We start from the raw sequence: 24,835 nt of genomic DNA, 5'->3' as shown, positions 1-24,835 counted from the left end.
CCATCAGCGCTAGGATGCCTGGCTTCACCCTGGGAGTGCCCAGGAGTGGACACTTCACGGGGAAAGCCAGGAAGGGTTCCACAGCGGTATGAGTAATAGCGCCACAAAACCGCTTGGTAGCAGTGTGCTCTACAAATACTTTACATTTACATTTACTCCGCCTCCGGGGCCCAGTCGCGACAGAAAAACCACTTTGACAGCCCCGCCATCGAGCCCGGCTCCAAAGAAAATATCGAAGCCTTCCGGTAGCTCGGTACCGAGCAAGCTGCACGTGCCCATCCCACAAGCTCCCTCGGAACCGAAAGCAGTCTCGACTCCAAAACAGTCGACTTCTAAAGACAAGGGTACGAAGCCAGCGTCCCACGCCTTGAAGCAGACAAGACCAGCTTCCACTCGGAAGCCATCTTCTTCGGTACCAGGCCTGATTCCGATGCGCCCAAGCCCTCGTTACAGCCTATGACACCGAAAATAACACCTTCGGTGTCAAACTACGCCAAAGGACATTGTAACACCTCCTAAGGCTAAAGACAGACAGTAACCGAAAAAATCGGCGCCGACAAAGGTTACACAAGGAGAAGACCTTTTCCAACCTCTGCAAAAGATCTACATTGACCCAAAGACAGGTCATGTATCCACTACGTTAATACCAACAAGATAGAAAGGACATGAGTCGGCACTCCTGTACCCTGGTCAATTCATGAACAGAGGAGTGACTAAGTGGAAAAGCGAATTAAACAAAATGTGCTCAAAAGAATTTATATTGTGGTGTCTATTTTTGTGCCTCTATACTGTACGTATAAATGTGTGCACAAAACGTCATACACACACACACACCCACATGCACAAGCATGAAGTACTTTATCTCTATCTCCCCTTAAGGAACCAAAACCCCCTTTGAGGAGGACACCTCCCAAGGGAACTAATATGGATAAGTTACTTACCTGTAATCCTAGTTCTCTTCCAGGGGTATCCTCATCAAAGTCATAAGCACTGAATATTCTTGCCCATGTGCGGGACCCCGGAAACAATATAAAAATATATATGTAAAAACACATATATCCAATACTACATATATGTACGTACATATATTATTTTTCTCACACCAATGCAGCCCCAAAGAAGAGGCTAAACCAATGTAAAACCTTGTTCATGTACTGCAATTAGGAAAAACAAACAACACATTAAATCAAATAACCTTTGAATTTTGTGTTTTAATGAGTAAAACCACTCATCATTCCTGAAAATTGCTCATAAAAGACATTTTTAGCCTCAAGCTGAATTGAAAAGCAATAACGTAGAAAATGAAAGCATTTTCAACCAAAAAACTGGCACTGTGCCTTTAAGGCAGCCCTGAGCTCCAGGCTTCCCATCATGCCTCAGGGGTGACAGGTCAGTTGTTCTTTGCATAACCCTGATGTCAGGGCTAAATAAAAATATAGAAAATGTAAAGCTCTCATTTACCTGGGGAGGCGGGTTGGTTGCTTATGACTTTGATGAGGATACCCCTGGAAGAGAACTAGGATTACAGGTAAGTAATTTATCCTTCTCTTCCAGGGGATCCTCCTCAATAGTCATAAGCACTGAATAGAATAGCAAGCCCAACAACCACCTGCAGGTAAATGAGCAGAACATCTTCTATCTTATAAGACCCAACATCACAGCCTAGACTGGCTGCTAAACAGATTCCGCAAGGAGGCCTGGCCTACTTGGGTATCTGCTCTCGTGTCAGAACCAATACAATAATGTCTGGTAAATGTATGGACGGACCGCTAGGTCGCCGCCTTACAGATCTCAGACATGGGCACATTATTGAGAAAAGCCGCAGTCTCAGCTCTTCCCCTGGTGGAATGCGCTTTGGGAGAAAACCCCAGGGGTTTTTGTGCTAGCTGATAAGCAAGCTTGATACAAGAAACGATCCACCTAGAAATGGAACGTTTGGAGGCAGCATGGCTTGACCTGATCGTCCATAATTTACGAAAAGATGATCAGAAAGACTTATCACTTTAGACCTGTCAAGATAGAATTTTAGCACCCTTCTCATGTCTAAGGGATGCAGAGCCCTCTCAGCTGGAGTAGAGGGATTAGGAAAAAGAGTGGGCAGGGAGATGGTTTGATTTACATGAAAATCTGACACCAATTTAGGAAGAAAAGATGGATGCGTCCGCAGCACCACCCTATTCAAATGGAACACCGTATAGGGTTCTGATGCACAGAGGGCTTGAATCTCGCTCACTCTGCGAGCTGACGTGATAGCCACCAAAAAAGCCACTTTCCACAAAAGATGTTGTAAAGTAGCTTTGTGAATGGGTTCAAAAGGAGGACTCATTAACTTTGATAGCTCCAGGTTCAACTCCCAGGGTGGAGAAGGACGCACTGGAGGGTATACTTTTTTCAACCCCTACAGGAAGTCCTTAACAGATGTTAACTGGAAGAAAGAAGTTTGAGAAGGTGACCGCCTATAAGCCGTTATGGCCGCTAGGTGCACCTTGATGGAATTAAATTTTAAACCTGCTTTCGCTAGAAACAACAAATAAGGAAAAACTGCTTCTTCTTGACATTTGATTGGATCATGATTATTCTGAATACACCACATATAGAATCTCTTCCACTTGCATGCACACGAATGTCTGGTGGAAGGACGCCTTGCCTCTTTCAGAATGAACATGCAGTCCTCTGGCAAACCTAAATGGCCGTATTGGATGACCTTAGGAGCCATGCTGCCAAGCTCAGTGACGGAAGCTTGGGATGGTATATCCTCCCGTCCATCTTGGACAACAGGTCCGGCCTGCATGGTAGCCTCTTGTGAGGAGTCACTGATAGGTGAAGCAGGTCCGTGTACCACCACTGCCTCGGCCAATCGGGAGCAATCAGAATCCTGGTCTTGCACGAGTGTTAGTTTGCTCACCACCTTCGGAATCAACGGGAGAGGTGGAAAGGCGTACACCAATTTGTTTGACGAGTCGATCAAAAGAGCATTCCCTCTCGAGCCTGGCCGGTGGAACCTGGAGGCGAAGCTTTGGCATTTGGTGTTTTGCTAGTCTGCGAACAGGTCTATGTTGGGACGACCCCAGGATTGAAAAATCTCCTCTACCACCTCGTCGTTTAGAACCCAGTCTTCTTTGTCGTCGAAATGACGGCTTAGAGCGTCTGCCCTTACGTTTTGTTCTCCTGGAAGGTGAACCACCGTGACAGACAGCCTGCGAGCCAGAAGCCAATGCCAAATCCTCTGCGCTTCCAATGACAACGTCCGGGAGCGCGTTCCCCCCTGCTTGTTTAAGTAGTACATTGTGGTGGTGGTGTCTGTCTGTACTAACACAGATGACTCTAGGATTGAGGGGAGGAACGCTTTGAGAGCTAGATGCACTGCTCTCAGCTCTAGCATATTGATATGGTAAGTACTTTCCTTGTGTGACCACTGACCTTGCACCTGCAGTGGTCCCATGTGCGCTCCCCAGCCCAGAAGGGAGGCGTCCGTGATCAGCGTTTGCACAGGAGGAGGTTGATGGAACAGGACTCCCACCTGCATATTCTGAGCTTTTGTCCACCATGGAATAGAAGCTCGAGCTGCTTCTGAGATGATGTGATCGTCCCAGCGAGCCGATTGTTGGTCCCATTTGTTTTCAAGATCCTGCTGAAGAGGACGCTTTCGAAGTCTGGCATTCAGGACCAGAAAGATGCTAGAGGCCATCGACCCTAGCAGGGAGGCAATCCTGCGCACTTTCTGAACCCTGTCGGGAAGAATCAGCTGACACTTCTGGGTGATTGACTGTATATTGGAAAACAGGGGGCGGTTGGGCACAGGCTTGTGTTGAATAGTTGTACAGGTGTAGCGTGCCACGGAGGTATCACCTAGTCATTAGGTGTGACTATCCATGAAAAAAGAAGCGTTCCCTTTAGTTTGGGAGCGACCCTCTGGGCGCTGCTGTTTTTGGATCGACACTGCGATCTATTTCTTGTTTAACATCATGTGAAACCAATAAATAGTCAGTTCATCAAATTTCCATCATTTGATTTATTTGTTCACTTTCCAATATTGAAATTCACCTCATGAAGCATGTTTAGATTATAAATCCATATGTATATATAGAGCTTTCCCACTGCATTTCGTACCTATAATAGGTACTTCATCAGGGGAATCTGTAAAGATAATATATATAAATGAGGGTCCATCATTCTCTCTATTCAATAGCAAATAAGCATGCAGTACATTCTTCAAACATGACAGTTACCAAATGAAAATCGTTCACGGATTAACCTCAAATTAAAGAACCTGTTATAACCCCTAACGTTAACATAGTGTGACTTCGTAACTAGAACACCAAATGTGTCAATTGTAGAACACGATAGGAGTTACACAATAGTCAAAATAACCCAAACAGTGCCTTCGAGTTGACGTATGGAAATAACTCGCTCTAAAACGGGTCTTACATGTAAACATAACCTGTTTTCGGTCCCCTCCCTAATCACGATATCGTCAACTTACCGCTGGCGTGCAGATACGTGCGTTGTACTCTCAAAGTAGTTAAACGCGGGACTAACCCTTCGCTGTTAACGTAGCGTGGTATTCTAAAAAAGTGAAGACGACTTTCCTTTAGGGGTGCTAGAAAGTGAAGTCGGACTACAGATGAGAAATATATTCGGCCATATTGGAATGGGGTGTTCTGCTTAAAAGAACCATCCAGTTCCGTGCTATACTTCCGGGTACCGTCTAACTCGAAATAACTTATTTGATCGCACCCAATCAAATCATAATTTGTAAAGAATATGTAAACCACATCATACATAATAAATCATACTTCAATAATTGCAGTAACTGTGATTGTAAAAGTTGTTAGTGATGCTATTGTTCATAAATAGCACGAGAGGTCCAAGCGTTCATTGAGCCCATGAGGTTTTAAAGAATCCAACCTGAAAATCCATTGATTTTTCTTTTTGTAAAAGTTTTTTGTTTACATCCTGGTTTTCAATGGCAGTGATCATTTCAATTACCAAAAATTTCAACTGTGAAATGTTATGTCTTTTCTCATTGAAATGAACAGCAATAGGTGATTTTTCATTCTTTGTTCTTATATTGCTCTTATGTTCTGCCAAACGAGTTTTTATCTTCCTAGATGTTTTGCCCACATATAACAGGCCACACGGGCATTTGAGGAGGTATATAAGATTCATACTGTCACAAGTTGCCGTTACTTTGAGACGTATAGGGTTTCCTTGCCGTGGATGATTGATGGTATTTCCCTTGATAATTGCATGGCAGTTATTGCAATTAAAACATGGTACTGTGCCTTTGAACGTATCTGTAGAGTCTTGAATTCTTTTTTTGAGCATGTCTTGAATATTTCTACTGCGAGTGTAAGCAAATCTTGGCTGGTTCTGAAAAATCCCTTTGAAATCTGGTTCATTGGATAATATTTGCCAATGTCTAAGAATCGATTGTTTGTATGCGTAACTCTTGGTAGAAAATGTCGAAACAACTACTGCTCGTGTTTCAGATGTTTTGGAGGAACTTTTCAATAGATCTGCGCGTGATTTGATGTCACATTTGGTGATGGCAGTCTCTAATACTTTTGTGGGATAGCCCCTCTCTTGAAACCGTTGAATCATGCTTTGTATTTGTGTCTTAGATTCTTCAGGTTCAGAAACTATTCTCTTAACTCTGTACAGCTGAGATAATGGCAAATTGTTTTTCAACGAATTCTGGTGAAAACTAGCGTAGTGTAAAAGATTGTTTCGATCTGTTTTTTTTGTAAAGTGTCGTCTTGATTTTGTTTCCTTCAATTTGAACCAGTACGTCTAGGTACGCTATACTTTTCTGATCAATGGTATACGTAAACTGTATCCGGTCGTTGATTTTGTTCAAGACTTCCAATTGTTGTAGTAATGTCAATTTTGGACCTGCCCAAAGGACAACAATGTCATCAATGTATCTGTAGAATATTATTGCATGTCTCATCCAGTGTTCATCATTCAAGATGTGATTGTTTTCAAAATTCATCATAAAGATATTCGCGTAGCAAGGTGCTGCGCAATTGCCCATGCTGGTACCTGTGAGTTGCAAAAAATGACCTTCTTGCCATTTAAAATAATGACTCTCTCCTCCAAAGGAAACACTTTTCCTGCTTCGAAGTCTAGCATAGCTCCAAGAAAATGGATCCTCTGAGTGGGCTGAATGACTGACTTTCCGAAGTTGACATGGAGTCCTAGACTCTGGCAGAGCTGTATACAAGTCTGGAATTGCTTCCTTACACTGACTGGGGAAGGACCTTTCACCAGCCATTCGTCCAAGTATGGGTAAACGAAGACCCCTCTGCGTTGAAGAGCAGCTGCCACCGCTTCTACACACTTCGTGAACACCCGAGGAGCCGACTTTAACCCAAACGGCAGGACTTTGAACTGATAGTGGGAGGTCCCCACCCTGAACCGAAGAAATCTTCTGTGATTGGAGTGTATTGGAACATGAAAATAAGCATCTTGAAGATCCAGCGAACACATCCGATCCCCCTTCCTGAGATGTGGATATATTTGGTGAAGCGCCAACATGCGAAATCTCTCCTTTGTGACGTGCAGATTCAGCGTTCGCAAGTCCAGAATGGGTCTGTATTCTGCCTTTTGCCCTTTTTTCTTAACCAGAAAATAACGGGAGTACACCCCTTTTCCCCTCTGAGCGACTGGTACTCTCTCGATAGCTGACTTTTCGAGTAGAGTGGCGACTTCCCTTTGCAGCAGGTGCAGCTGATGATTCGATGTTGACATCGGGGGAACCGGTGGAAGCAGATGATGGAAACGAAGACAGTACCCATTTTGAAGCGTAGATAACACCCATCTGTCTTTTGTGATGCTTTGCCACTCTTTTAAATGATTTGCCAGGCTTCCCCCCACTGGAGTGGTCCTCGGCGCTGGGGGAAGAAACGACTCATTGTTTGGATTGAGTCTTGCCGGTGTTACCTTGGCGTTGATTATTTCCTCCCTTGTAATTACGCTTCCCTTTGTACTGGAACTTTTGATGTCCCTGCTGATCTTGGCTCTTTTGCCAGTCGGGGTTTGAACCCGCTGCTTTGCCGAGCCCTTGTTAAAGGAGCGAATTTTTCTCTTGAACTCCTTCTCAAGACCCACCGCCTTGAGGGTCTCCAGCTCTGCCTTCATGCGCTGCATCTCTTTGTCCGCACTTGTGCCGAACAACGATGCGCCTGAAAAAGGTAAGTTCAATATACATGCTTGGGCTTCCGGTTTCAAAGCCGTAAGTCGCAACCATGAGGACCTCCTCGCCGTTACCCCATGAGAATATCCATGAGCTGCTAGGGTAGCCCCATCCGCTGCAGCGCTTATCACCTGGTTGGAGACTTGACTACCTTCCAGGAGGATTTCCTCAAAATCCTTACGATCCTCTGACGGGAGTTTTTCCACCAAACGCTGCAGAGAATCCCACGGGGATCTGTCATACTGCCCCAAAAGGGCTTCCGCATTGGAGACTTTGAGAAAAGCTGCTGATGTATTGCAGACCTGTCTTTCCCACGAGTCTTGTATCTTACTATCCTTATCCGGAGGAACAGTGGAGGATGAGGCGACTGCACTGGACTTCTTCGCCGCTGCAATAATCACGGAGTCCGGGGGAGGATCAGCTCTGAGGAATAGCGGATCGTCCTCCGGAGACTTGTACTTTTTCAGGATCCTCGCAGGAGCAGCCTTGGCCGTAGCTGGGGTTAAGAAGATGTCCATAACAGGCTCTATAATCCCCGGAACCAAAGGCAGAAGAGGTTTGGGCGCCAATCTATGTTGCAGCGTTTCAAAAATTGAGGTCTTGACCTGCGGAGCTTTTCAGGTAACTCCCAGCTTAAGAGCACCCCTACCAAGAATGTCCTGAAACGTGAAGATATCATCAATCGGTGATACCCTCGTTGAAGGAGAGTCTGTTAGGGTAGGAGAGTCGTTTCTGTGAGAGCGGGTGGAGGAAGAAGTAGAAGGAGATCTTCGTTCTCTCCTTGTGCTCCTTGATCTTGACCTACGCCTGCTGGTTCGCACCCTGGAGCGTGACCTTTCCCTCTGCCGAACTGGGGATCGTGATCTTTCTCTCTGGCGAACTGGGGATCGTGATCTTTCTCTCTGGCGAACTGGAGAGCGTGATCTTTCTCTCTGGCGAACTGGAGAGCGTGATCTTACTCTCTGGCGAACTGGAGAGCGTGATCTTCCTCTTTGCCTCTCCGGAGAGCGTGACCGTTCTCTAGGCCTAGAGAGCGGTTGCTGCATCCGATACGCTGTTTCTTTGTCTTTAGCCCAGTGTTGAAGTGGCCTATTCCATCTAGGTGAAAGCCTGATAGTAGGTGACTTTGGTACTGGATCTTGCACTGGGGAGTGTGAAGAAGGCGTTGCATCCCTGTGCGAAGTCCCGGATTCCTCGCTGGCCGACTTATAAATAATCAAATCCGGGCCAGAGTCTGAACCTGAGCCAGCCACAGATCTGGAGCGACTGTGAGGATCTCTCTGCTCTGGAGACCTCTTCCGATTGGCAGCGTGACTGACACTCACTTGCGAGCCCTGTTCATCCTCTGCAGCTGAAGCGGATCCAAAAGACCTCTGACCGCTGCGCCACTGGTTAAAGCTGAACCACTGGAGTTCCATGCTTCGACGTCGACTTTGGAAGAGGTGAAGACCATGAAGGCTTTTCCACCGTCAAATCTTGCTCCTCTCTCGACGGCGAGTGTCCCACCGACACTTGCAAATGCCTCGACGTCGAGCGGTGTGACGCCGACGGAGGGTCCTTTGAAGACGACGAGTGTCTCGACGTCGAATGGATCTTCGGAGATTTTCTTGACATCTAGCGCCCATGACCTGGCGACGACGGAGGATGCTTCGACGACTATCGCCATTGACCTGGCGTCGACGAATGCTGCTTCGACGTCTAGCGTCTGTGACCACACGTCGACTGAGGCTGCCTCGATCGCCGATGACTAGGCGACGACTGAGGCTTCGACGTCTAAGACTCTCCCTGAGTCTTTGACGACAGAGGTTTTGACGTTGAGCCGCACGGCTTGAACGGTGACCTCTCTCAACGCTGCTCATCGCCCGGTTGACGACAGCGGAGAATTCTTGTCTTCCGACGCTGAAGACCTCACCTTCTTCGTCGTTGGAGACCTCGACGCCGATCCCGACGCCGAAGGAGAGCAGGTCGGGACTTTTTTCGACGTCGACCGCTTCTTAAGTCTCTTTGGAGACCTACCTCTCTCAGAAAGTCCATAAATCCTTTTTCTTTCTCTGTCCTTGATAGTTCTGGATGACAAGGACTGGCAGTGGACACAAGTTGTTACCTCATGAGTCAGGTAGACAGCGAATACACACTGGATGTGTATCTGACCAAGCTTTCTTATGCCCACAGGCAGGGCAGGTGTCAAAGAGAGCCTTAGGCATTTTGACAAAAAATTATCCTTTTTTGAGCCCAAAAAAGGTAGAACTATCTCTAGGGTAAAAACCTGTCAAGTGAAATCCAAAAATTTAAGAAAACACCAAATATTTCTGACAGTCAAAAAAAGGTGGGAGCTGTTAACCAGGGTCCTGACAGAAGGAGCCGGAAAGAACTGACCTAACTGTCACCCCTGAGGCACGATGGGAAGCCTGGAGCTCAGGGCTGCCTTAAAGGCACAGTGCCAGTTTTTTGGTTGAAAATGCTTTCATTTTCTATGTTATTGCTTTTCAATGCAGCTTGAGGCTAACAATGTCTTTTATGAGCAATTTTCAGGAATGAGTGGTTTTACTCGTTAACACCTTGGCTGCTAGAGGTTTTCCCCTCCTGTGCTGCAAAGTATGATTTATCATTGTTCATGACGAGCTCAGCTCGTCATAAGCACAGCTCCACTGTGCCTCATGACGAGCTGAGCTCGTCGTGAGCATGGAAGGGGTTAAAACACAAAATTCAAAGGTTATTTGATTTAATGTGTTCTTTGTTTCCTTCATAATTGCAGTACATGTACAAGATTTTACATTGGTTTAGCCTCTTCTTTGGGGCTGCATTAGTGTGAGAAAAATAATATATGTACGTACATATATGTAGTATTGGATGTGTTTTTACATATATATTTTTATATTGTTTCCGGGGTCCCGCACATGGGCGGGAATATTCAGTACTTATGACTATTGATGAGGATCCCCTGAAAGAGAACCCAAGTTTTTCGCAGGAGGGAAGGAAAAATCTTTCTTTTTTATGAAGGACCCTTACTCACCACTAGTTGGTGACATGCTTCATCATTGGGTCCCCGCTGGGGTGGCCGAATACCCCCCCAGCGTGCTACAACGCCTGATTACAGCGGAGCGGGATGTGGTGAGTGCAACAGTGCCCACATTAGAATGTTATTATAACTATGTGTGCAGAATTTATAAAATGCGAGATTGTAGCCTTTACAAAGTCTTTAATAATGGCCAACCTGCATTGGATTAAAAACAAAGTGGACGGACTACCAAGGTTCTGTGCTAGGGAACCTGAGTCCTTTAAATATAAAAAATGGTCAACATGTTTCTGCTGGTTTTAACCCTTTCGATGCTGATGACGAGCTGGGCTCGTCATGGTGCACAGTGGTCGTGTGCTGATGACGAGCCCAGCTCGTCATAAAATAAGGAAAATAGCAATTTCCAGCACAGGAGGGGAATTGCCTTAGCAGCGAAGGTGTTAATGCAATTTGCTCAGCATTCGTCCCGGAACTCCGGGAGACAGCAGCCGAGAGAGCAGGTATACCGCGGGGAGTCGCGAGTGCTTAAGGAGACACTGCGTGAAGTGTACCCGCGCTGTCCTCACCGAAGGGGCGAGTTTATTTCACCCGTTAAGTTTTTTGTATATTCCTGCAAATTGCAGTGAATAACCACGGATACTGACAGTGAAACCATCAAATACGATATTTTTTCACACGTAGAGCCTCACGGGAGGGTGCGCCTTAGCGCGCGTACACCACCGGAGGACTTTTTTGATAGGTCCTGACGAATGCTGAGCAAATTGCATTAAAACCAGCAGAAACATGCTGACCATTTTTTTATATTTAAAGGGGGTTTTAGTTCCTTAAGGGAGATAGAGATAAAGTACTTCATGCTTGTGCATGTGGGTGTGTATGACGTTTTGTGCACACATTTATACGTACAGTATACAGACACAAAAATAGACACCACAATATAAATTCTTTTGAACACATTTTGTTTAATTCGCTTTTCACTTAGTCACTCCTCTGTTGTTGTTCATGTATCCACTACACCTCACAAGAAGAGGAAGGCAGATGCAGCACCCACATCTGTAGTTCCTGCCAAGAAGGAATCTGCCCCATCTGCTATGCACCCTTCTTCTCCTGTACTTCCTACTCCGTCACCTGTCCCTCTTAACTCACCACTGGTATCTCCTTCACATTCTTCTCTTTTATCCTCACACTCACCTCAAAATGATGATTATAGTTTAGGTGGAGGGATAGACCCAGATGAGCCTTTCCCATACCCTGTAGATGATAGACTGTGAGTACTCAAACCCACAGGATTTGCCAGATATTCCTGACCCACAGTCATACCCATCAAAACCTTCTCCCCCAGAAGATAACATTGGGTTTGGTCACCTGTTGTACAGAGCTGCCATTTACCATGGGGTCACTATGCATTCTGATGAGGCAGAGGAAGACTTTCTCTTAGACACATTTGAACAATTGCAAAGGTCTGTTCAAATTATTCCCATGATTAAAGGGGTCATCAAACATGCTCCAAAGATATTTAAAGACCCTGAACGTACTAGGATCCTAAACCCTAGAATTGAGAAAAAATATAGGCCTGCACCTGCAGATCCAGCCTACATTAAAGGACAACTGCCATTAGATTCACTAGTTGTGTCAAATGCTAGGAAAAGGGCAAACTCACAAACTTCAGGTGAGGCACCCCCACCTGACAATCCAAGGTAATAGATGCCTCAGGCAAAAGAATAGCTGCGCAAGCTACTATCATATGGCGCATAGCTAATGCACGAGCCCTCCTCTCACAATATGATAGGGTGCATTATGATCAGTTAGAGAAACTATTAGACCATCTACCTTATCACCATAAGGCACAGGCAAACCACCTTATACAAGTAGGCAAGCTAATTTCTAATGCCTCAATCAAGTGCGCACTAGATGTAGCAGACACTGCGTCTAGAGCTGTAAATACTAGTGGCGTACTTAGAAGACATGCGTGGCTACGCATTTCAGGTTCAAACCGGAAGTGCAAACACCATTTTAAATCAACCATTTAATCAAAAGCAACTGTTTGGACCAGAAGTAGACATAGCACTTGAAAAGATGAAGGATACAGATACTGCCAAGTCTATGGGGGCTTTACAGTCCACACAAGCTAAGAGTTCTTTTCGTCACTCCTTCTACAGAGGAGGCTCCAAATAAACTGGAGCAGACAATACAACATCCTTCAAATCTAGCACACAAACATCCTCTAACAAGGGATATTTTAGAGGAGGATATAGAGGAAATAACAAGGAAAGAGGTCTGGGTAACAACAATAATCGAGCCTCTTCCACTGCAAAACAGTGACTTTCCTCTGCTTCCCAACAGCATTCCACCCATGTGGGGGGCAGATTAACACAATTCCTGCCTGTCTGGAACTCCAGAACAGCAGACGAGTGGGTAAGACAGATTATCCAGTATGGCTACTGCCTAGAACTTACAGCAACCCCTCCACACATACCACCCAGGCAGCGTCCAATGTCTACAGAACACCTTACTCTGCTCAAACAAGAAGTTCTGTCACTTCTACAAAAACACTCAATAGAAATAGTTGCTTTACAAGAACAAGGAACAGGGGTTTACTCGCTGTATTTTCTAATTCCCAAGAAGGACGGGACACTAAGACCAATTCTCAATCTCAGGCCCCTCAATCGGTATATACAATCAGATCATTTTCATATGATCACTTTACAACAAGTGCTCCCACTGCTGCAACAAGGCGATTTCCTTACAACACTAGACCTAAAGGAAGCCTACTTCCACATTCCTATACATCCTGCTCACAGAAAGTATCTAAGGTTTGTACTGAAAGGACAACACTATCAGTTCAAAGTTCTTCCATTCGGAGTGACAACGGCACCAGGAGTATTCACAAAGTGCCTAGCAGTAGTAGCAGCACATCTCAGAAGACAACAAATACAAGTCTTCTCTTATCTGGACGATTGGCTCATAAAAGCCAAGTCATTCAATCAGTGTGTCCAACACACACAACAGACGATTCAAACGTTGCACGGCTTAGGGTTCACAATAAACTACACCAAGTCGCACCTGCAACCCTCTCATATACATCAGTATCTAGGGCCTACAATAGCTCTAGCGTATCCCAGTCCAGCAAGGATACAGAGCATTCAAGCCTTAGTCACAGCCTTTCAACACCAGCCCTCTCTGCAAGCCAGAGTGTTCATGAGACTAATAGGCATGATGGCATCTTGCATCTTAATAGTACCATATGGAAGACTGCAAATGCGTCCGTTACAGGAATGTCTAACACAACAGTGGAACCAGGCTGAAGGTCAGCTAACAGACCTGGTGTTGGTAGGCAGCCACGCACATCGCTCTCTGCAGTGGTGGAACACAAACAATTTGACAAAATGACGGCCGTTCTTCGAACCTGTTCCACACTAGTTCTTACAGCAGACACATCTCTCACAGGATGGGGAGCCCATCTCCTACATCATACAACTCAAGGACAATGGAACAGTCAACAAAAATTGTTCCATATCAACCATCTAGAGCCGCTAGCAATATTCTTAGCACTCAAAACATTTCAAGTACAAGTACAAAACAAAGCTGTCTTAATCCCGACGGACAGCATGACAGCCATGTATTATATACAAAAACAGGGGGGACACACACTTTACAACTGTCCCAGCTCGCACAGAACATTTGGAGATGGGCCATTCCACAAAACATATATCTGTTGGCAAAGCACCTTCCAGGAGTTCACAATCGGATAGCAGATCTGTTGAGTCGTCAGACACAACAAATTCACAAATGGGAACTACATCCACAGGTTCTTCAACCATTCTTTCACAAGTGGGGTCATCCAGACATAGATCTGTTCGCCACACACAAACGCAAAATGCCCAACCTTTGCCGCCAGGTTTCCACACCCGCTGCCCAAGGGCAATGCGATATGGATGAACTGGTCAGGCAGATTTGCGTACGCTTTTCCGCCAGTACCACTAATACCATTAGTAGTACGCAAGCTCAGACAAGTCTCTCAAACTAATCCTAGTAGCTCCCACATGGGCACGCCAACCGTGGTACACCACACTGCTAGAACTCTCTCTAGTTCCACACCAAAAGTTAGGCCTGACTTCATCCTCGCTATTGCAGAACCGTGGATTTGGCGGTCTGGCTCCTGAAGTCTTAGAGTTTGGTTATCTTAACCTACCACCAGACTGTATGAACCTCATTAAAGAAGCTAAAAGACCTACTACCGGAGTGTGCAATGCGGCTAAATGGAAGAGATTTGCCATCTACTGCAACAATAACCAAATTGATCCTCAGGATGCTTCCATCCAGAATATCATTTGTTACCTTTTACATTTACAAAGGTGTAACTTGGCATATTCATCCATACGCCTGCACCTTGCAGCAATTGCAGCATATTTACAAAACAGACATCTGTCTCTTTTCAGAGTACCTGCAATTAAAGCATTTATGGAACGATTCATAATCATGCCACCCAGGTTGACACCTTTTCCGGTGTGGAACCTAAACGTTCTTACAAGACTCATGGGACCCCTTTTCGAGCCTTTACACAAATATGAACTGCAATTCCTCACGTGGAAAACCGCTTTCCCTATTGCTATTACCTCTTAGAGTACGTGAGATACAAGCTTTCACAATACAAGAACCATTTTTACAAATACATCGTAATAAAGTGGTTCTAAGAACTAATCCAAAATTCCTATCAAAAGTCATTACTCCTTTTCATTTAAACCAATCTGTAGAGTTACCTGTGCCTTTCCAAAACCCAGACTCTGTAGCAGAAAGGGCTTTACACACACACTAGATGAAAAGACTTCTCCTCTACTACATAGATAGAACAAAGTCTTTTCGAAAAACAAAACTGTTTGTCTTTCTCTCCACCTCATAAAGGCAACCCCATCTCTAAAGGTGGAATTGCAAGGTGGATTGTAAAATGTATACAAATATGCTATCAAAAAGCAAAACTTACATTAACAGTTCCTCCTAGAGCGCACTCCACACGCCTCTATGGCTTTCTTAGGAAACATACCCCTAGAGGACATATGCAAGGCGGCAACATGGTCTACAACACACACCTTCACTAAACACTATTGTGTTGATGTGCAAGGCAAGCTGCAGTAGGCCAAGCTGTCCTTAAAACTCTTTCAAACTACTGCAACGGATACAGGTGACCTCTGCTAGGGGAGACACTGCTGCACTATCGATGCTAAGTGTACAATCTGCAGCTCATATGCCTCCACCGGGAAAATATACTTACCAGTATGCATCTGTTCTTAGCATGTAGAGCTGCAGAGTTGTACACGCCCTCCCGCCTCCGCGGGACTTGTATCCGTTCCAGTTTCATCTTACTTAGATGCACACGCATGGACATCCTTTTCTTTACTTCTACTAACTCCATCATTTCCCATCATGGCGAAAAACAATCTAAGGATGGAGGCGATGCCCATGCGCACTATCGTCCAAGGGAGGAGTCACCTATCTCGTGACCACAAAGACTTCTTTCAAGACGACAACATGCAATCATCCGAGCCCAACACCAGGTGGCGATCTAATGCTAAGTGTACAACTCTGCAGCTCTACATGCCAAGAACAAATGCATACTAGTAAGTAGCATTTTCTTTATTCACTTTGATATGTGATGTGGGCTTAGTATAAAGGAGGTTAATCATCCAGTTTAACAGTATGGGTGGTAACCCAATCCGTTACAGTACCATGAATAGATAGTCCATTTGAATGCCATAGCTGCGTCAATGAGCACAGCCACAGCTTCTGATTCAGGGTTTAGCTGGTGTAGATGCGCAAATTTGGTACGGATGTTATGTGCTGTTGAAGGGGTTGGTATGAAGCCGGATTGATCCGGTAGGACAATAGTCTGCACAAGGTGTTGCAGCCTAGTGCCATTATCTTTGCATCCATATTTATGAGGGATAGCAGTCTATACGATTTGCCTTGCTCCGGATCTTTATCCGGTTTCAATAACGTCACTATGAGTAACTCGTGCAGTGTTAGCGGGAGGATCTGGTTATTATATGCCTCTTCATACATTTCAAAAATATATGGACTGAGCAGTGCAGAGTATTCTTTGTAGAATTCCCCCGTGAAGCCGTGTGGCTCAGGATTTTTGCCATTAGGTAGTGCTTTTATGGCTTCCTGTACATTGTCTGTGGTGATTGGTTGTGCTAGATTATCCCGTGGGGCATTCGAGAGCCATGCAAGTGGTATGTCATCTACATAGGACAGGATTTCTTGTGCTTGCTGTGTCCCGTGTCGCGTATAGTGTACCATATCTGTCCATCAATGTGTTTAGTATTCCATTGCTGTTGTGTTTTACCTGTGGCGTCTACCATTTTCAGAATGGTGTGCTGATCGTGTTCAAAGCGTACTTTCCGTGCTAACATTCGGTCAAACCTGTCCCCCTCTCCTAGCGGTATGTCGACGCGAGATGCATTTCATTTCAACATCTGCCAGCTCATTATAATTGGTTAGTTCATCTCTGATGCTATAGCAGCAGTGTGGGTGGTGTCGTATTCTGCCTCCAACTGTTGAATGCGTGCTTCACTGTTCGGTTGTGCGTATATCTTTAAATATACCAGCATTGGTACTGATCTAGATACTGTGCAATTTCGCCTTGAAGGCCTCCCATAGTGTGCATGCACAGTCTACTCAATTGTTTGTGTTAAAAAAAATCTTCAATTGCCGTCTGGGTAGTCTCTTTATATAGCGGATCTAAGAGGGGCGCGCATTGAATCGCCATATAGGGGTAGATGTCGGGACGTTCAGGGTTAGTTTAGGAAAGTGAGTTTCTGTTTCAGTAACCCCCCACTTTTTGCCAGACTACTGAAGCACTTTTTTTTGGTGTGCCCTGGGTCCCTGCCAATCAGGTTCCCAGGGCTTCTGTTATTTCCCTAAAACTAACCCAGGTGTCATCTCTGGCCACAGGTCAGCCCCTGGTGAATGGTACCACAGGTACCCAGGGCACTGTGACCAGAGAAGGCCCCTAAGGGCTTGTGAGAAAGTGCCATCTTTCTTGCATCGCTATGCCCCCACTTTTTTCTGACTGTTGATGTGCTTTGAATGAATGTGCCCTGGGTTCCTGCCAACCAGGGACCCAGGGCCTGTGTTCCTTCACTAAAGCTGTGTTGAAACTAAAACCCAATTAACATCTCTAGCCACCTGTCAGCCCCTAGTAAGTGATACCCTAGGTACCCAGGGCATGGTGACCAGAGAAGGCTCCTAAGGGCTGCAGCACTTATTGTGCCACCCTTGGGGGCCTGGTACCCTGGCACCCACACACTGCCTTTGCAGGCTGAGTGCCTAAGTACAGAAATAAGAGTCGACATGGCCCGCATCCCTGTGTGCCATGCCCACAAACCCACTGCCCTGGCATACATCAGTCACCCCTCTAGCGGAGTGCCCTATGCCATTGGTGTGGACACAGGTGCATGAGCCCTGTGCCCCTACAGTATCCAGGGCCATTCCTGGGCACTAAGTGCAGTGATGCCATTAAGAGTATATGGTGCTGGGAGGTCGACATTACGAACTCCAACACCATATTGGCTACACTGAAGACTGGCAAGTTTGGGATCAAACTTCTCAGCACATTAAATCCACACTGATGCCAGTGTGGGATTTAATGAAAAACGCACCACAGAGGGCATCTTAGAGATGACCACTGAAACCTAACCACAATCCACGTCTGGACTGAGAGGCTACCTAGGCTGCCACACAGTAGACATGTTGCTGGACCCCTGGGTGGAGAGCCCCCCGCTCTCCTGGGCCTGCAACAATGCACATCCTGGGCGAGGTGCTAGGTCTCCTCCCCCAGGAGAAGCTTCAAAAGCCTGCCGTCTCTGTGAGCTTCTCCAGACCGTTTGCTGTACCCAGCAACTGGCCCCCACCAGTCCTGACCCCCACTCTGGCAGGAAGACTGGCAGGAAAAACTACTTCAGGAAGGGGGGTGCCAGCCTGTGCCAACCCCACCCCTCAGCTGGGGGAGACGAGGTGAAGCACGACCCCGGGCTCCGGCCATCTTGAAGATGAGGAGCCCTGCCCAATCACAGCTAGGCTCCTGCCCCCCTCCGACAGTAGAGGGGGTGTACCAACCCTAGGACAGGGACCTATTGTAACGCCCTTAAATTCAGTATTTTGGGGCTACCTGAACCTTCCTTCCTCAGATCCCGATACGAAAAGATCAAGAGGAGGAAGACCTGCCGTGCAGCTGCTATTAGGCTAACCACAACTGACTTGGCCCCAGCCCTACCGGCTTGTCGATCCTGGAACCTGCTCCTGCCCAAACTCTGGCGACTCTAGCGGACAGCAACCTTGGGACACCCAGAGAACCTGCCTGCCTTGACCCTCTTAAAGACTGGAACTACCATCAGCAGAGGCTCTGCTGCAACACCCCTGGTGCCAGCTAGGAAGTTCCGGACCAGCCCACTCTGCGCCCGCCCCGTGCCCAAGTGATCCAAGACCACGAGGGCGTCCTCCCCACCCCCCAAGCCCCTCCCCCCGTGACTGGGACCCAAAGTCCAGTGCCCAAAGACCCTCCTCGACGAACCAGACGACGCCTGCAGACTCAGAACCAGAGGCCCCTCCAACCTCGACCTGGTAAGCTTTCCCGAAACCTAAAGACACCCCGGCGCCCTACAGCCCCCTGTGCCTTCCTTTGGGGTACCTACCTGTGCTCCAAGATACCAACTTATCTCTCAAAGTGGTGGTCGCCCCTGAAGAGTCTCCGTCCCTGAGCCTGCAGCCTTTGTTCGCTTGTGACCTTTCCCATTGAACAACATTGAGCGCCCAACGGCTCAAAAGCACCCTGCACCCAGCTGCCGGAGTGCCGCTGGCCGTGCCACCTTTGCCCTATCCTACTTCCCCATTTGCCCTGAGCAAGTGTCCAGGAGCTCAGCTCCCACAGCCACGTGGCCTTTTAGCCAGTAGCCACCAGCTGGAGGCACCTGCCCCTCATTGGATAACCTTGGGCGTAACTACCTCTGCAACCGGCCGCCCCTGTTCCGCTGATGGTAAACCAACTGTACCTCCCTGACCTCCGAGTCTATGCCCAGAACCTTAACTTCAGCAGCCGAGTACTCACCTGGAAACCGGTAACTCACTTACCTGCCATTGGATAACATTGACTGGTTTGACTCGAAAAATCTTCCAAGTGCCTACTTTTGAAAACTTGAAATATTCATAATAAATCAGCCAAGTAACGAATTCCAAAGTACTCACCTGTGATCAGGAGAGCAGCCAATACTGTACCTTGTAGCCCAGTATTGAACCACAAAAGTAATCCAAACCGGGTTTACCCTTAATCTGTATTTTCTCCATAGGAATCCATTGTCTGCTTTGCTATGAAATTTGTTCTAAGTGTCTACTTTTGAAAACTTTCTTTAAAAACCATACGAAATACTGAAACGTAACTACTTACCTGTTTTAAGTTGAGACCCCAGTGCTGGACCCAGGAGCCCAGTACTGGATTACAAAAGTAACGAGATTGTACTTTACCTGCAACCTATATTTTCTCACATTGGATAACATTGCCAGATTTCTGTTGAAAAGTTTCTAAGTGTGAACTTTTAAAATGGCTTTATATTCCTGAAAAATCACTAAAACGTTCTTACTAAATTGTTTTCAGCTTAGACTCCAGGACTGAATCTAGGCTCCAGTCCTGGAACTGCCAAAGTAATCTACAAAGTAATCAACTGTGTTTACATAGAATAACCCATTGAGCTCAATGCTAAATTGTGTGTAGAACTGTGTTGCCTACTGCAACCCCTGTACTTATTGTGTTTACAAAGTCTATTGCCTTTCTGCAAAGTACTTATCTGAGACCTCTCCTATTGAGAGCAGTATATTTTGATACGTGTTGGTTCTAAAAATAAAATTATCTTTTGATATAAAAACAATTGGCCTGGAGTTCAGTCTGTCGTGCCTTACTGCTCGTCCCACTCCACCCCATGCCACTAACTTTTATCCTTGATGAACAGCATTCACACTGTTGTAGGGCATGACAAAAACAAATTACCTACGCAAATAGCTCTCACGTAAGCGAGACCTATTTGTTGTGCTAATGCTTGTTCTTTTCTGCTCTCTCCAGTGCCATGGTTTTCCTTTATAGGTGGTCCCAAAAGTTAAATGGTCTTAAACATTGAATCCCAGTGGCTTTAAACCTATTCAGTCAAGGTAGGTTATGAATGTGAGTGGCTAATAAAAGCATCCATTTCATGTTTTTGTGAAATACTATTGGGAACATTGACTTGGGATTGTCGTCCCTAAGCTGGGCATCCTTTTCTTACGTACCTTTGAGGTCTCAATTTGTAAAGTTGCAGTTATGGGCTAATCGTTGAATGTGTTAATCCTTGTCTTTCAGGTCACTGTAGAGGAAAACAAAAGATTAAAAGGGGAGAGAGCTATGGCTGCTGAGACCCTCAACTTTGGACCAGAATGGTATGTTTTTTTATATGTATATTTGTTTTTTAGTTGAGTGGGGAAGGGAATGTCGAACTGAGGTCTATTTTACATTTTAAAAGTAGGTGATCCTGTTGGTTTGAATGTAAATCAATGTGTTGGTCTCCATACTTGTCCTGAGCTTTGTGTGGCCATCTCTGGTCTGAGGCGTCCACCTGTGCAACGCTTCCTAATTGTTTTGCAAAAGTATATGCTTCTAGTTGTCTTTTTTCTGCCAGTTTAACTCTTGTCTCGGTTTAGCCTTTTTCCTTGTTCAATGCTAGTGATTTGCTTTTTTCATTGCAAATTATATAGATGTGGGCAGATGGATGCTGATTTCTGCAAAAGGGTGCTGATGACAGGATGTTGTCTCGTGATTAAGATGTTGCCAGAAGGCAGTGCCAGGGTGCTTGAGCACTTGCGTTCTTTCAGAGGCCGTGCTGTTGTGAAATTAAATGATTTATATGAGCATGCAAATGCCTAAAGGCACTAATAGCTAGCCCTCATATACAACTCAACAGATGGCTGGCTCCAAGTTGCGCAGTTAATACTGATCTCCTAACAGGATAAAGAGCCAGGTTTTTGAGATCTTCCTGAAGTGAATATGCATCTTCAGGCAAGTAAGGTGACCAGGAAGGGAGTTCCAGCTGCCTCCACTGAAAAGGCGCTGCCCCCCCCCCATCTTTTTTAGGTCTCGCCTACGCTGTGCTTGCGCTGTTTCTTCGAAACGTGTTGTATCTAGAATATGTCTTGAAAAATTCTTTTCATTGGTTCCTCTTGCTGTCCCTTCTAAATGCCTGTTTTTCATTGGTTAATATGCTTAGTAGTTACTCCTGTAGCATTGTGCCCCTTTTTTACATGGTTGCCCCCACTTTTTGCTCGATGCTTAAGTGTGCTCCGGGTTCCTGCTAATCAATTACCCATGGCCTGTGTTTTTTCCCCAAAACTGTACCTCTGCTCCCACATTGGCACTCCTCTGTCCTACATACAAGTCCCAAGGAAAAGGTGCCATGGGCGCTAACGTCCTTGTAGCCAGAGAAAGTCTCTGAGGGCTGGAGCATATGTTTTGCCACCCTCAGACTCCTCTCCTGGCCCATACACACTGCCAGTGCAGACTGTGTGCTGGGGGAGAACCTAAAACTACAAGACAACATGGCACTCATCCCTGTGTGCCATGCCTACTAAAACATTGCCTGTGGCATCGGTTAGTCACCCCTCTAGCAGGCTTTACACCCCTAAGGCAGGGTGCACTATGCCACAGGTGAGGACACAGTGGCATGAGCTCGGGCCCCTACAGTGCCATTCACAGGTATTGTAAGTGCAGTAAAGCCATTTTATACCATGGGTTGTGAGTTTGGCACCCCGAACTCCACAGCACCATGATGGCTCTACTAAAGACTGAGCAGTTTGGTATCGAACGTCTCGGCTTATTAAACCCACACTGATGCCACTGTTTGATTTAATGTTAAATGCACTGTTAGACCTGGGGGGTCTCTAGTTGGCTGAGGTAGGTATCTTCGGCCAAATAGGGACCCTTGCTTCCACGTCCGGGAAAGGAAGGACCCCTTCTTAGCCCCTGCTCACCCCCTTGGTAGCTTGGCACAAGCAGCCCACTGCTCACCCCCTAGGTAGCTTGGCACGAGCAGCCAGGCTTCTCTCCAAGGCAAGTGTGTAAAGTATTTGCAACCACGCTCTCAGTAACCCAATGATGACACTTCGAATGGACTCCGAACGAGTTTCATTAAAAAAAACAAGTATATGTTTATATATAAAGATACACGATGAGACCACATGAAATAAATCCAACATATGCGTATTTGTAATATTCCTCCTGGCCGATTATTAGGCCAGCCCTTGTAGGTTGTGACGGTATTAATGAGCAATTCTAGATGATTCAATGTAGTCCTAATGCAAAGCTATGCAGTACTTAATGCAAGAATCAAGCACTTCGCAATGTAAAAATAATGCAGTTCGTTATGCAACAATCCAGCAGTTTGTAATGCCAAAATAATGCAATGCCTAACACCGCAATCAGGCAGTTTGTAAAGCAAACTAATCCAATGCGTAATGCAACATTCGGGTTGTTCGTAATGCAATGCGTAATACACTGCGGCACCGATCACAGTGCTTCAGACGGTCTCTCCGCCACTCGTACTGACTTGGGATCAGCTTCTACCAACATATGCCCCCCACACGGATATGGTGTAAACCAAAGTGCAGCTCTGCACTCCGGCCCCGGTACTGCCACTCCTCGCCAAGTACCGGCCGCGTTGTGACCTGAAGCAGAGGCTCGCGCTGCAAGAATGGGAGAGGCCGAGAACGTCCCTCTCCGTTCCTGCACATGGCCGCTGGTTGTGACACGTTACTTGGGGGGTGCGACCTCGCTCGCCTCTACTTGGGCCTCTGATGCGACTGTGTGGATTCTGGGCACTGGGACTCAGGCCCTTCCCTGACTGTTTTGGTTTGAGTTCCCGCTCTGGCAATGGCGGCTCGTGCCGGCAGCACAACTCCTCCAGGGATGCAGGTCCTGGCCATTGGCACTAATTAAGATCTCAGGCTGCAACAGGGCACACGCACACAGCGTCGCTGAGACTCTTGAGCTTCGGGTGTGCACGATCACAGGGCAAACCTCACAAAGGTCTCAGGCTGCAAAAATCACATGCACACAGTGTCGCTGAGACACCTGGAAAAGTTTGTGTTCCTGAGTTTCCCCAACAGGGAGCTAGCTCTCCTTGGGCGCTTGGGGATAAGTTACTGCAGGACAAAGCAAAGTCCTTTCAAGCAGTGGGACACTGCATACAGCAAAGTCCCTTAGCCTCTACTTGTTAAATCCGTAAACTGCAGGCCAGCCCCAGAACACACAGCAAGGGTCAGTCCTTTCCTTCAGTCTCTTCAGCTGGTTCTTCCTTGGCAGAGGTTCCTCTTGACCAGAATGTAGTTTCAATCCTTTTCAGTCTTCATGAATCCATTTTTCCCAAAGTTCAGGGCCTTCAGCTGGTATACCCCTCAACTAATTTGACGTTTGTGTTCAGATGGGCACTGACCCCTGTCCAAACCAGCTCTGGGTGTCTGCCTGCCAGTGACACCTTCTTCCTTAGATAGTGGGTGGTCTGGATCCTTAATCACTCAGCAGGAAATTATGCCATTGTTTTATGGCAGCAACCCAGGGGCAACTCCTCCCTACACTCCAGATGCAGGTCAGCCTAATACTGTCTCACCTCCCCCCTGGTTCAAGACATTCCCCAGATCCTATCTCTTTCAAATCCAGACAGTCAATCCACAACCAGGCAGACACACAAATGTTGGAGTACAAAAACTCAGCCACTTCTAAAAGAGTGGTTTCTAAACACACAATGCAAAAACCACCATCACAAAAAGATGTTATTGAATTGTGAGTTCAGGCACACTAAACTTCACCTCTACATCTTCAGCCTTTGGGAGGATAGGCTGGAAACATATTGCACATCCTCCCCATTCTGTCCTATGGGCAAGATGGCCTTTCTACAGTGAAAAACAAAATGGAGAATATTTCACTGTCGGGACATGTTACCCCCCTCAGTACATGTCCTACCTTTCACATACACTTCACCCTGCCCAGGAGGGTACCGTGACCTTCCATAGCGATGTCTGATGTGCTTAGAAAGGGAAGGTTAAGGCCCGGCAAGTGGGTGCACGTGTCAGGACAACATGGCAGTTTGACAACCCGTGCGCAGGCACTACAGTGGCAGGCCTGAATTCTCTTTGGGAGAGAGACCTCCTTCTGTAGTGCGTCCTGATGGCCAGAAGAGTTGGGCAACCATCCAATTCCGTTGCAGAAGGTGAGAAACCTGGGAGTCTTATTTGACACGAAACTGTTTTTCTGCTCAAATTAATGCAGTAATGTCGGGAGGCTTTTTCATGCTGCATGTACTCTGAGAAACTCCTCCCATACATTCCCTTTAACCTACCTTAAAATTACCCCCAGGCGTCAATCATTAATGTTTCTGGCAGATATATTGTAACTGAAGGTAAGTAACGTATTCAATTGGTGGTCAGCTTTTTAGTTTTGTCAATGAGACTTGTTTTGGCATGGTTTTTGTAAAACCTGAATGGTGTGGGAGCTGCCGGGCCCTCGCCATTATAACAAATCTTGGCAAAACCAAAAATTGTTTATGGTTTCAAAAAGC

The 24,835-nt window shown here is 46.3% G+C and overlaps 1 protein-coding gene across 2 annotated transcripts in view; it reads left to right on the top strand.

Moving 5' to 3' along the window:
• The window catches only part of GIGYF1 (GRB10 interacting GYF protein 1), a 1,483,862-nt gene that overhangs the window by 191,486 nt on the left and 1,267,541 nt on the right, over window positions 1–24,835 (top strand). For both annotated transcript variants that reach the window (XM_086946110.1, XM_086946109.1), the window contains exon 4: window positions 20,593–20,669. In XM_086946110.1, the coding sequence (XP_086802236.1) occupies window positions 20,635–20,669 (35 nt within the window). In that variant the 5' untranslated portion in view covers window positions 20,593–20,634. The remainder of the gene's footprint in view (window positions 1–20,592; window positions 20,670–24,835) is intronic.

This window comes from Lissotriton vulgaris, chromosome 12 (assembly GCF_964263255.1).
Source record: "Lissotriton vulgaris chromosome 12, aLisVul1.2, whole genome shotgun sequence".
NCBI lineage: Eukaryota > Metazoa > Chordata > Amphibia > Caudata > Salamandridae > Lissotriton > Lissotriton vulgaris.
Note: the sequence above shows the minus strand (reverse complement) of the source record. Positions and strands in the feature narration are given on the sequence as shown.